The sequence below is a fragment of the Lichenostomus cassidix genome, chromosome Z (assembly GCF_008360975.1).
Source record: "Lichenostomus cassidix isolate B80296 chromosome Z, HeHo_3.0, whole genome shotgun sequence".
NCBI lineage: Eukaryota > Metazoa > Chordata > Aves > Passeriformes > Meliphagidae > Lichenostomus > Lichenostomus cassidix.
The window spans coordinates 46,404,716-46,418,678 of NC_139511.1; the positions used below are offsets into that span (position 1 = coordinate 46,404,716).

The window sequence follows — 13,963 nt, forward strand, 5'->3', positions numbered from 1 at the left end:
ACTCAAATAAGCTTAAACTTTAGGTGGCAAGGCATTGTTGCAAAAAGGAAAATGGCTTCAGAGTAACATCTGTTTGGAGACAGAACATTAGCTGAAATGTCTGAGCCAGTAAACGAGCCTGATAGGGTTTGAGGCAGGTTCCATCACCAACAGCTGGCATTACTTTTTTTATTGTACAATTATTATTACCATTCAACATCATTTGAGTGATACTTTATTCTTGAAGGAAGATCATCTGAAAATATTACAGAAAATTTTGTCTGCAGAAGTATTATTATTAGTAAGGAAACCAGAGCAAGAAATTCGTTATGTACTACTGATGTTTTCTACTGTAGATTCAGCATAATTCATACACTGTTCTTAACAGCAAAGAATATGCTATATATACTTGCCTGATGCTAGTTTGCTGTCTCTTTCCTGATCTGTGTTTTGTCCTTATAATATTAGATGTCCTGTAGCAGGTCATATGTTCATATGTTAAGAATCACCTGAAGGAGCTTTTCAGCCTGAATGAAGGAACTTTATACTGGAAAATTATTTCTCTACCCTTGAATGTCAGGAATCTTTGTATTCATATGTTCATATGGAAATACACTTCCTTCAGCTCTGTTGATGCATAGCAGCATGTTCTGTAGTGTCTGTGACTTGTTGAAGTGTGAATATCCACGAATATTCTTAGGAACTCTGTAGCTAAAACCCTTCAAGTCTGAAAATGTCTCAAGCTACTCATTTTTAATGGAAAATGAAGCATTTACATTTTCTTACAGCTTTGCTTTTAGTGAATACTTGCACTTCCATGACAAGCAAGGATTTGCATGGTCTGAGTGAAAGAAATGTAGGGAAAGAAAACATGTCTGTTTGAGAGGCAGGTTAAGAGAATGTGTCTACCATTAGTTTTATATTCTAGTTACATCTACTACTATGGTACTTAAAATATTTTCTAATATATTTATTAGTCTTTTCAGAGATGCTCTGATCTTGTATGTAGTGGTTTTGGCAGTGTGGAACTTTTGATAATCAGATAGTGAAAGTAGTAGTGAAAGGTATGTTTATCAGTACTTATAATTTAATTTCTCTTTGAAAAACACCGTGTTAAATCACCAGTGAGTTATTGTACATTCATGTATCTGTTTCATTCATTTTTCCATCTTTGGTGGCAGGCAAGAGAACATTAGATAATTATGGGTGAAAGTTATTTTCATATATAGTTAGTGCCACAGTAAAACTCTCATTGGGTGCAGGTGAATATCATCTGCTAGGGAAATGATCAAGCCTTGGACCTCAGAGCTACATGGATAAGAGAAAGGCGAGGACTGTGAAATTCACCAAAGGTATATTGGAAAATAAAAACACTCTAGTTGCATTTCTGGGGAGGGCAAGTGTTATCATCGCCATACTTTACCACGTTAATTTTTTTTACACAAAATTTACACATACAAGGAAGAAATGACCCTTACTACAGAGAAATTAAACACAGACTAAAGAGCTAAAGCTAGAACACGTTTTGCAAAAAAATCCAAAATTGACTTGTTGACATTTAGTGTTAAATTTTGGATGATTCAAGGGGCTTGAGAATATTTTTCTGAGAATAACACAGAACATATAACCTCTTCCACTTCAAGAGTTGAAGTCTGGGGTCTTAACATAGAATAAAACATTTAAAAAGAACTCTATCTCAGAAAGTAGTGTCCTACCAATTAACTTTTATTACCTGGTCCTCTGCTGCAAGTGAAGTCCAATAGAAAACATTGTTTGATCTCTCACAAAGATAAATTGGACTCTCAGTTGTTAGGAGTATTGGGAATATAAGGTTTATGATCACAGAGCAAGAGTGTAGGAGGCACATAAGGACACATCTCTGAAGAAGACTTGTTCTGAGAAAAATCAATGGGCAAAAGGGACAAAAGATGTAGTTCAATCAACTTATGCTTCATGTGCTCTTCCAGAAGGTCAAATTCACATCAACATGAAACCAGGTTTTCTTTCTAAAAGAATTGATACTTATTTTCATCAGTTTCCACTTTCAAATAATATATATACTACTCCACAAAATGAGTTTCTTACTGAATACTTGGTGTCTGCTTCCAGCAGTAGTCCTCTGTGTCACATAGCTCTCACAGAAAGTATTTTAAAAAGATTATACCATTACTGAAATTTATGTTAGGTAAGCTAGTACATTAAAAAAAAAAAAAAAAACAAAATCTGCACCTAAAGGAGCATGCACTTTTTTTTCCCCAGGCTAACTGAAAAGGAGCAGTTGTCTATAGCCTTCTGAGTATATTTTTAACATTAGATTACTCCACAAAATAAAAATAAAACAAACATTTTCTGTCCTTTTCAATCTGGTCAGATTTTGTTCTTAGCAAACTGCAAGCTGGGTGATTTTTTAGGAATGCTTTCTGGAAGCTGGGACTGCTTCTATGAGCATACAATTTATGTGTGAGAACTGCAGGGTAAAGAAGAGAACTACATATTTAGGCATGCAAGGGCTTAGCTACACTTTTCTTTCTTGTTTTAATTAAAAGTTCATTTGTTTAAGTAAAAAAAAAACCTCTTTAGAAAAAACAGGTTTAGTCAGAGGTTTATATTAAATCTGTAGTTGCTAAGATTACAAATTACAGTTATTATATATCAACATTTTCCATTTAAAAATGTGTCATTCTGTGGGAATTAATAAATTATAAACTATGACTTGTTTGTTAAAAATACAGGTAACCAATACAGACATGTTGCACTGTTTCTATATTATATAGAAATATGCTAAAGCAAAACTAGATTTACCCTAATTATATTTAAATGTCTCAATTGAAAAAATGCTTTCCCATTTGGTTTGTGAAGACCAAGGGGGCAAGTTCTAGGAATGTTGAAAATAAATCACAGATATTTGTGAACTATTTGCAGTACTTACTCTTTCAGTGTTTCACTAAGACACAAGGAATTAATTTTTTGATGCCTCTTAATAAGAGATATTTTTTTGCTACCAATCCCATTTTTTAATAGTGCAGTATCAGTAAACATTTTAGTTACTTTCTTGCAATTCCTTATCTATAAATTAAACTATGATTTCCTGTAAAAAATTGTTTCCTCTTATTATGCCATTAATGAATTCTTATCACCTGCATCAGTTGCTAGAATTTTTTTTCCTCTTTATCTAGATTACTTGTTCTCAGACTGTGATTTGTGAACTGTTTGTGATCAGTGACCTCTGAGTCTCAAAATAAAATGATCTGTGAGCAAAAGCTATTTGGGACTGGAGGGTTGGAAAGCATACGAAGTTGTTTTTCAATAAATACGCAGAATGTGCAGAATGAAGAACCTAGAGAACACATGAGTTTCAAAGATGCATATCTTAATTTTCCATTTCAGGGAAATAATCATTTTTTCTCTTGGATTAGCATGACAATTCACATTTTTTTATTGGAAATACTGTGCCATATTCTCCTTCTGTTGTTTCTTACATTTAGTGTATACTCACTGAATTTGTTATGAGTCTGTCTTGGAGTGATTAATGAAGACATTTATTTAAAAAAGCAACATGTTGTTACTGGACTCAATTTAAACTTCTTTTCTGTACTGTAGGCAGGGCTAATTGATGAGAATGTGTTGTTATAAATAGAACAGAGACTGATTGTCTCAGTTTCATTTACCAGCCCCTGAAAGTAAAGTATTTTGAGTAATTTGACCTCTATACTGCTTTGTGGTACATTTGGTTTAGGGGTTCAGCATTTCTATTTTCTTAACAGTTTTCATTGTAAATACCTTTTTTAACTGAAACAAATTATTGAGCCTTAGCAAGGATGATAAGAATATGGTTCTCTTAATTTTCATCTTAGACAGAATAATTTAATTTTTTAATATTCTAAATTATGGAATTTTTGAAATTAATATTTGTCCTAATGAAATGGTCTGTGTTTTTTGAAATTTGATGGATGAACTCCCCACCAAAACTTTTTTTTTAAATGCCTGTGCACACAATTTTCTTATATGTTTAATCTCTGGTGAGCACTGATGTTGGAAGGAAATTTTATTTTCTCATGGTGCAGCTAATAGTTGCTGATGCCCTTTCATTTATCTGTATACAGAAATTATTTCTAAAAAAATCCATGTTTGTACTGAGCTACTTCTATACAGAATAAATACTAACATACAAGAAATAGTTTTATGAGTTTGGGGACTAATGTAAAATATGGCAAATATTAAAAAACTTTCCATCTACTTTGAAGAGATTAGTACTGTTACTGAATTCTGAACTGTGAAAGGCAAAGATAGAGGTCATATTTTAAGCTACTATAAACTATTTTTTTTTCTTTAGTGTATCTATGCTTAGTATTTCTGTTATCTGTCCTACTGAAATTACCCATTATGGAAGAAGACATTATATAAACTACTACCAGAAGAGCAGTTCTTGTGGACGATAAAATAAATTTCTTGTGTTGGATCCTTAGCAATTACTGACCATTCTGAGTCCACATACTTTTAAAACCTATGATGATATAAAGTCAGATATGTAATAAATTTCAGTGTTAAATGTATTAAATGATTACATATTTTTCACTGCAGGTGAAGTGTGATCAATACTGGCCAAGCAGAGGCACAGAAACTTATGGACTAATCCAAGTGACTCTTTTAGACACTGTTGAATTGGCAACATACTGTGTTCGTACATTTGCACTTTACAAGGTATATATATTTATTTATATTTACTATATACTTTTAAATTGAAAGGTTGGCAATTTTCTTTCCCCTCACATTCCTTCCTTCTTATCATCTACTTCCATCCTGTCACCTTGTCCTCCTTGTTTTTGCTTCCTGTCTTCCCTGCCTGCCTTTTCCCCTTACTTCCTCACCCCCTTTCTCCACTTCCCCTCCTTTTGCTTTCTCTCCTTTGTTTCCTCCTAACAATGATGAACCCCGAGACTTCTACGGAATACATTTTCCTTATACCATGAAATTTTGTGAGTTAATGCAGTGCTCTCACCATGAAAAACCTGAACACCAACTAAAGCTCTGGTATTTGTGGTGCATAACTGTACAGTTAAAGCTCTAACATTTTTTGAATCTGTAATCTGGATTTCCCCCCATAGCCTGAGTTCTTTTTCTTTTTGGCCTCAAATGTTATTTAAATAATTTTCACTGGTACATATGCTTCTACAGTTGTTTCATTGAAAAGTGCCAGTGTTATCTCAAGAAGCAGTTTTGTCATGAAATTTTTAAATTTCATAGAATGGCTCAAGTGAGAAAAGGGAAGTGAGGCAATTCCAGTTCACTGCCTGGCCTGACCATGGTGTCCCAGAACACCCAACACCATTCTTAGCTTTCCTGCGACGAGTCAAGACTTGCAACCCCCCTGATGCCGGACCTATGGTTGTGCACTGCAGGTAAGAAGTTTTGTCTAAGCGTGTTCTGTCAAGGTTACTGCTTCCTGTTTTGTTGCAGATGAAAACTTAATTTTCTTCAGATAGACTTCTCAGTCTATTGAAGAAAAGGATGGTTGCATTGCAAATCAAGGACCTGAGTATGGCACTGCCAACTTGAGTAAGCTAGAATTATTTTATTTGGTCTATGCACGATTAATTTAATTTCAGAACATCTAAAGATCTCCAGGGAGAATGTCTGCAGGTAGAATACAAATATATCTATGGCTCTCAGTGTTTTGGGACTAAGGAAAATGAAGAGGAAGAGATACGGATTCTTTGGAAATTGCTGAGCAGATCTTTGAGAAAACCTTAAAATCATGCAGATAAGGACATGTTAGAACATGCGTACCAATTCTAATGTCATGGAAATAATCTCCAAGATGGGTTCCCCTCATTCCAGGGCTATGTTGTCTTATGTTGTCCAGCTTACTCTGTAGCCTCTTTCAAAGAAAGTTCCCAAGATCACTGCTTTTTGTGAACTTCATTTTGGAATACCTTCAATTAATAATGCTGAGAGCTACTACACACTGATCACTGAAGTTACATTTGCTTAGCATATTTGAAAACCAGCCTTACTTTTGTCATCCAAAACCTGAGGAACACTAGTTACAAGGATTACAGCACACCACCATGTCTAGTTCTGACTTCTTAACATATTGATAAGCCAGCTGTGGAATCTGGTGATTTGAACACTTTTAAAATGATGAGGCCCCTGTAAACAAGACAGGAAAATAAAGTCGACAGGAAAATAAAATAAGCAGCACTTCAATGTTGAAAGGCACAGACTGTTTCCAAATATCAGAGAACACAGAACTCAGATATTTCATGTTTATTGAAACACCTGGATTAAAAATGTGGAATAAATATAAATAATAACACAAATATATTTATAAAGTTTGCTGAGTATTTCCTGAATGGACACAAATCTTTTTGTACTTGCATTTGCAGGGTCATAAAACATTTTGATTGTTTTCTAGGTTTGTAGATTTCCTCAGATGCAACTTCATTAGCTTGATCCATATATAACATACCTCCAAAGCTGCTCAACAGTGAAGATGCTATACTCTAAATCAAAGCAGACATAATAGAAGAAATGAATCTTCTGACTCTGGGAAGGCTCTTAGGTTAATATAATAGCCTAAATTATCTCAGTGCAAAAATAGGCAAATTAAATCAGTTCTTATGACTAGTCATTGGAAAAGATGAAATAAAATTCATTGCTTGTTATCACTCAGTGGTACTGATGAAGTACAAGGCCATTATTTTCTCTTTGTCATTAGTTTTGCTTGCAGATTTCAATGAAAGTGGTAGTCATGTTAGGAATTACAATTTGATGCCTCTTGGGGGATTTTTTTCCCCCAATTTCCTATTAATTCATTTATTGATACTCTGCAATAAGCATAATCTCCTACACATAAGCTTTTTGCCTTTTGTATATAGTTACTTGAGACATTAAGATTTCAGTCACTTCACACAACATAACCTCTAGAAAAGACTTTCATATATCCTGTTATTTTAGCAAGGTTTTTAAATTCCACTCCTAACAATTTGTCTATGAGCAGAATTAATGAAACCAGGTTTCTGACAAATTTAAAAATTTATGTCTCTGTAATTAAAAATTTTATGTGGCTAGACATTTAGCAGCAAATGTTCTGGAGAGTCCAAAGTTTATGAGTACTAATTAACTCATCAATGTAATGTGCTGATTATCCAACTGATAGACTAATAAGTTACTAAAAGTATTTCTCACAATAGTAATGTTAATCTGAGTGTCAATTTTCAGGCATATTGTAGCAACATTATATTTAGAGATTCATATTGTCTTATCATTTTGAATTCAACATGATTTTGTTGGGGTTGTCTTGTGCCGGGCCAGGCATCAGACTTCAATAATCCTTGTGGGTCTCTTCCAACTCAGGATATTATTTGACTCTATGATTATTAAATTGGTTTAAAAAATCAAAAGAGGAACAACAACAGAGCATCACCACAGTATTTTTAGGTTAAAGAATACGTCTTTCATACAGAAACATGAAAACTCTTCCCATTTGGTTTGAAATTAAAGTACTGGAGATGCATAAGCATTTCACTTCAAGCTCATAAAAAATAATTTAAAACAGTAAAGTAAGCAAGCTCTGCACATTAGTTGTTTTTTCATTAGAACCTGTGTTCCATTTCTCCCCTCCCCTCCCCTCCCCTCCCCTCCCCCTCCTCCCCTCTCTTCTTTCCTCTTCTTTCCTCTTATTTCCTCTTCTTTCCTCTTCTTTCCTCTTCTTTCCTCTTTCCTCTTCTGCTAACTTGGTAAGTTTCTCCATTCCAATCTTTGTTTCTTATTATAAATCATTTCACCTTTTTATCAATTTTTTCTCTCCAAGTCTAGACTGATTTGTTGTGTGGACCACTCTAATTATATTCTATTTGTGTCCTTTAGTTCCATTGTTTTCTTAAACTTGTTTCACTGTTTATATCATATTGCTGAACCATTTCAATATGAAGTATGTTCCTACCTTTCTTAGTATTTTCTCTGCAGTAAGATTGTCATTCTAATGGTAGCATTCTACCAATTTTTGTCAAGCATCTCCTTTTACTGCCCTCTACTAGTCACTATTTTCAACTGAAATATTTTTATGCTTGACAAACTTGATTTTCATTTGTTTTTTTGCTGTCCCCTAGTCTGCCTCTGCTTCCTTTTTAATATTCCTCTTTCCTCGTTCTATATCTTGTCTGTCATTGTCTCCCGTTTTGTGTTCAGGACTACCTAAATCCCTTTTCATTAAATTTTCCCATTTCATCATCCAGATTGGAAAAGTACTTAAGACTTTTCTGACTAGACCCTAACAATGTAACACAGAACCATATCTTATATCCTTTGCCTATGGAAGGCAGTCTTTTCCAATATGTCTCACTGAAGGAGTATTCTGAGTTTAGTTTGTAGAAGGAAAACAGGATTCATAGTGGCAAGTGTAAGCCTTTGAGACATCACTGACACCTTCTTTTATATTTCTTCCAGTACCTAACAAACTATCAGAGCTCAGGAAATGATAATAATCATATGTTGTAAGAAGTATAAAGAGAAAGAGAGTTGCCTTTCAAAATGTATTTGATAAAAAGAGAAGGCTTGAAGAATCTGTGGAAGCTTTTGGAAGCCTTTTTCTGCAAACTTTTAAACCATAGAAACTGAGAAACAAATCTATCAGACAACTAAGTACAGGGAGAATTTATTCCTAACCGTGCATGGTTGAGGAATAAATACAAGAGTCAGCTCTCTGTATCTTGATCCTTATAGAGTGACCCCCTATTTATTCTGTATTTATAAGTAGGTATTGCAAGTGAAAGGTTTGGCCCAAGGTTTTCCTTGCTGCATTTTTACCCATCTGCCTTAATAGTGACCAGCAGTTATCTTTCAGTCCATTTCATGTTAATGGGTTTAAAGGTTTTCCTAGTTTCTGTCATGATTTTGGGATAGTTATATTTCCTATAGAGAATCAAAGTAGCTGGAAACCCAGTTTGCAAGTGACTCCAGACCAGTTTGTATCAAAGCCTCAGCTGCTGGTAAGCTAGTTTAATATCCTGTCCCTAGGAAATGGTTTTTCCATGTGTGAAGAATTTATTTAATAATTTACAATGTAATTAGTGGGGAGAAGTCCACCTGAAAACAGCTGACAATGGAATAACCCACCCTGTAGATACCTGAGTGCATTCTGTTCACATACCAATGACCAGAAAAAGAAATCAGGGTTCCAAGTAGTGAAATAAACTGAGAATGTATGTATTACCATTCCACACTGCTAAACTCAATAAGACAAGTTCTGATAAGTGTATGTCAAATGGATGCATATTGAAATATTTTTAATAATTTTTTGTGATAATTGCAAAGAAAAAATACAGAATCATATTATCAGAATTTCCAAAAACATTGATAATTATTTATCACTAATGTACATGCAGCATGCATCTTCACATGTCATTTAGACATCTATTTTTGATAACAGTTTGATTGCCTGTACAGGATTGAATTTGACTCTAATATAGAAGTGAAAAACATGTTGAAAATTTCCTAAGCACACTTTACCAGTCAAAGCTCTTACTTGTTACTGTGGTTTAACCTTAGCCAGCAGCCAAGCACCACACATCTGCTCACTCACTTCTGTGCTGGTGGGATTGGAGAAAGAAACAGAAAGATAAAAGCTGGAAAACTCATAGGTTGAGATAAACATAGTTTAATAGGGAAAGCAAAAGCTGCACACACAAGCAAAGAAAAACAAGGAATTCAGTCATTTAGTCACTGCTTCCCATGGGCAGGCAGGTGTTCATCCATCTCCAGGAGAGCAGGACCCCATCACACATAAAGGTTTGCCTTGGGAAGGCAAACAGCATCACTCCAAATGTCCCCCCTGCCTTCTTCTTCCCCCCACATTATATATTGAGCATGATGCCACATGGTCTGGAATATCCCGTAAGGTCAGTTGGGGTCACCTGTCCCAGCTGTGTCTCCTCCCAACCTCCCATGCAACCCCAATTTCCTTGAGCTGCACCATGCAGTGAAACAGAAACAAGAATTCTGTGAAGAAAATAAATTCTACCCCAGACAAAACCAGCACACTTGTGCAGAAAAGTTGACAGGTTTTGAAGTGGAAGAGGTAGCTAAAATACATTTCAAGGTGTTATTTTTAAGGAAAAGAAATATAGATTCATAGCTGAAAGAATTACAGAGCACCAAGGGAAACATCAAGGCCTAACCAAAATGCAGATTTTTTTTTTAACTTACCGAATCAGATGTTTTGGAAAGACTGCCTCTATATAAAGGTGTAGTTGTAGTAACATAAATGCATAATGCCTTTGCACTCTTTTCCCAGGAAAAACAATAGGGTTTTTTTTCTGTTTATATCTGCTAGGAAAGATAGCTCAGTAGGTTGTCGATCAAGGTTAAGGTAAATTTGTCATGATCCATATTTTCAGTGTGAGATTTGGAAGAGGAAAGCAGATAAATTAAAGCTGGATAAAAACAAACAAACAAACAAACACCCCACAGCAAAAACCAAAAAAACCCCACCAATCCACAAACAACATTTAGCAATCCCATTCTGTTTGTAAGTACTTTACTCAATGTGTTCAAATCTTGACTTAGCTTATTTAGATTAACTTGTCTGAAGACTTTTCTATAGTGGTTGAAATAGTTAATGCACATAGATGCTTTTTTTCATTTACAGTTACATTTTAAGACTACCTTCTCAGTCCCTTTGCACAGAAGTTGAGGAAAACCACAATCCCGCTGGTGTCTCCACATGACTTGCCCTAATTTGCAGAGCTGATCTAGAAAAAATTGTTTCTTTAATGAAAAAGTGCAGAGTTAAACCCTAGGATTTTGCATTGGTGATACTCTTAACGTGTGGTCTAATGATAGCAGGGAAAACACACGTTTTTGTTTGAAGTTGGATTAGTGCAGGCAAACAGGTGCTAATCAGATCACAATAAGCCAGCACTGGAGGGTGTTTGGAGTTTTATGCCAGTGTTTTCAAAACATCACAGAAACTTTAGTAGTTGGTTCAGTAACACTACCTAAAAGCTTAACATGTTAGTGCAATCCCATATGTTTGAATCTTTCTTTTAATACCAGCACCAAGGGGCATATCTCTAAGATACTTTGTCAAGCTTTGGCAGGTACTGTTAATGCTGCTTTGCAAACAGAAAAACTTGGATGTTTGGAGGAATGTGACTGTTTTAAGTAAATCTGTGTCTGACTATACTAACATAACCTCTTGGCAGAGTGAAAAACAAGATAATTTTCAAAAAATAACAAAACACCATATGATATTCTATTTCCTAAAGTAGAATACTTACCTAATTTTTGTTCAGTGTTTGTGAATAAAAAATAGAACATTTAAGAAAAAAAATATGCTTATCAAAGGCAATGATTTTCCACTGGATTGTTTTGTTTCACTTCTGTATCATTTGAACTGTTTCTTTTGCCATAGGCCTTACAAGTGCTCATTTTTTAATCCTTGCAGTGAGTAGGTTGCAGATGACTGCCTATCCTTTTTCACGGTGGGGGAAAAGAACCATCCCAGTACATATTCAGGAATCTCACAAATAAGATTGAAAAATACTGAAATCTTCCTCATTCCTTCCCTTTCCTTCTCTTGAGAGCAATTCAGGATCCTTACTGACTTCCTTGGACAGCTGAAAGCTCTAAAGGGGAAAAGATAGTGAACACATTTTAGTATGGAAAGTCTTTTAATATCACAAATATTCTAAATTTTTGCTGCTTCACCCATATGTCTTTGTCCAGAAGTGACTGAGTTACTACTGTATATTTAACTGTGCTGGATATCATACCTATACAAAACCACGTTAACACTATTTACTCTTCAGCTGTTGGCTGTGGGTCACTGTACATCTAATTAATGGTTTTTTTCTCATAGCCATTGTTCACTAATAAAAAGCAGAGAGGGATAAGACTGTTATTAGAATCTCATATTGTAAAAATATACAGTTGGTGATCCTGCTTAGAATATTTAGTTCCTCTTAATATAAAAATATAGCAGTGAGTTGATGTCCATGTTTTCCCTTGTACTTCATGTGTATTAATAGTCTTAGCTATTCAGACTGTGCTATCAGAGTAACTGACTGGGAGTAATTTCATTTCTACACATAACTTTATTCTTACAAGTTATTTCATTTCAACATGTATATTATAGAGGATATGGTACCAAGGCTTGCAGAGTTTATGCCTGGGATGCTTGATCTCTGTTTAAGGAAATGGAACTGGATTCACTTCATTAAGAAATTTTTGGATTCTTCTTCTGTCTTTCATCCATTGTTGGAATTGCAGAATTTCCTGGGAAAAGAGAATCTGTATGAAAAGTTGATAAAGGCTAGATTGAAAAAATTGGTATAGCAAGACACTCCTTGGTAATTGTGTAATGTATGATATTACACACATTAACAGGATATGTCACAGATGTCACAAATAGACAGGAGTTCAGATTGGCCTTCATATTCTCACCATAAAAACTTTCAAGGTTGTGAAAATGTAGATTCCAGAAATCTTACATTTGAAGACCCTGGATATTTTATGCTGATCATGCAGGAGCTCTCACTTAATTACTGGGCTATGTCCTTGCAATTATACAGACAAAAAGCAGCATCCCCATCTGTATGCTGATAGAGCCAGTGGATGGATGGGTGATGCTGGATTTTCTTTTCCCTGTTTCAAATTTAAGTGTCACTAGTTAGAATGATCTTGATTGCAAAGATGCCAGTTACCTTCCCCAGCTCACCCCTCTTCAACCTAGCAGCAGTCTGGGTCTTACTAGCTTAAGTCTCTAACTTGTTTCCTCAAATTTTGGTTCTTGCATATGGAAACCTGGAAGTGTGAGCATGACAGGAACAACCATACCATAGTTAATGTGATAGTATGGAGGGTCCTTTAAAATTGGCCTTGATAGGTTTTTTCATTAGAATGGGAAAATGCTACTCTATATTACTCAGAAATCCTCCATGAAGTGTAAAACACAAGCAAACTGGTACTGATACACTTTCAAGTTTTGTCTTCAATTAGAAACCAGTTCTACACAGCAAACAAGCCCTTTCTAAAACCTGAACTGAAGCTGCTGTTTGTACAGTGTATGCTTTCACTGTTTATAAGCACTAAAACCGAGAAAGTATCACTGGAACCATTAATAAAACACAAAAACATACAAATAACAAGTAATAACAGTATTTCGTTATGCAGGCTCAAATAATGAAAAACACCTACTTGTGGTCTGTTTGATTAAATCAGTCATATGTGTATAAAGCCATATTTGGTTGGAACTTAGCCTTTGGTTCAGGGGATTATACCCCCCACTGGTGTGACTCAGGGCTGGATTATCTTTTGAAATCCTAAAAATCTGCTGTGACTACATAGGGTAAGATTTGTTTCTAGTAGCAGTCAGAAATCTGTAAAGGAACATAGGGAATGCTATTACTAGATAGAATCAGTGGTCTGTCTAGGCCAGAATTCTGTCTCTGACAATAGCAAATGTCAGGAATTTCAGGGGAAAGCACGAAACTCCAATGTCAATGATATTTCAGTAAAATTTCCTCTCCGGCAGCAAACATTTAGTGACTAGTTTAGCCTTGCTTCATGAGGATTTCAATTCTTTTCTCCTTTATTCCTCTACCTACCTAGAGAAACTGGTGGATACTTTTTTCCTTATACTCATGATTGTATACACATTTTGAAGAACAAAACCGGGCAGTATTAATTCTATTTGACCTTTTTCCTTGTCTCACTAGTTTCATACATTACATTAGAACATATTTATTTATTTTAAATTTCAATATATGCCCCCTCATTTCACTAAATGTCTTTGGATAAGAAGATTCAAAAAATCATTATTTGAGGCTGTTTCATGTTTTACATGTCTACAGCTTTTTGCTGAGTTCTCCATCATAGCAAGTTGGAATAGCAAAATATTCTATCCCATTCCAGTATTTGGATGGAAGTGGAAGGGAATCCTCACATCCCTTCTCATTTTTGCTGTCTGCCTCTGTTCCCTCAT

The 13,963-nt window shown here is 35.0% G+C and overlaps 1 protein-coding gene across 2 annotated transcripts in view; it reads left to right on the forward strand.

The window, feature by feature from the left end:
• The window catches only part of PTPRD (protein tyrosine phosphatase receptor type D), a 1,173,827-nt gene that overhangs the window by 1,131,920 nt on the left and 27,944 nt on the right, over positions 1-13,963 (forward strand). For both annotated transcript variants that reach the window (XM_085043363.1, XM_085043362.1), the window contains 2 exons: positions 4,561-4,680; positions 5,224-5,378. In XM_085043363.1, coding sequence (XP_084899489.1) covers positions 4,561-4,680; positions 5,224-5,378 — 275 coding nt within the window. The remainder of the gene's footprint in view (positions 1-4,560; positions 4,681-5,223; positions 5,379-13,963) is intronic.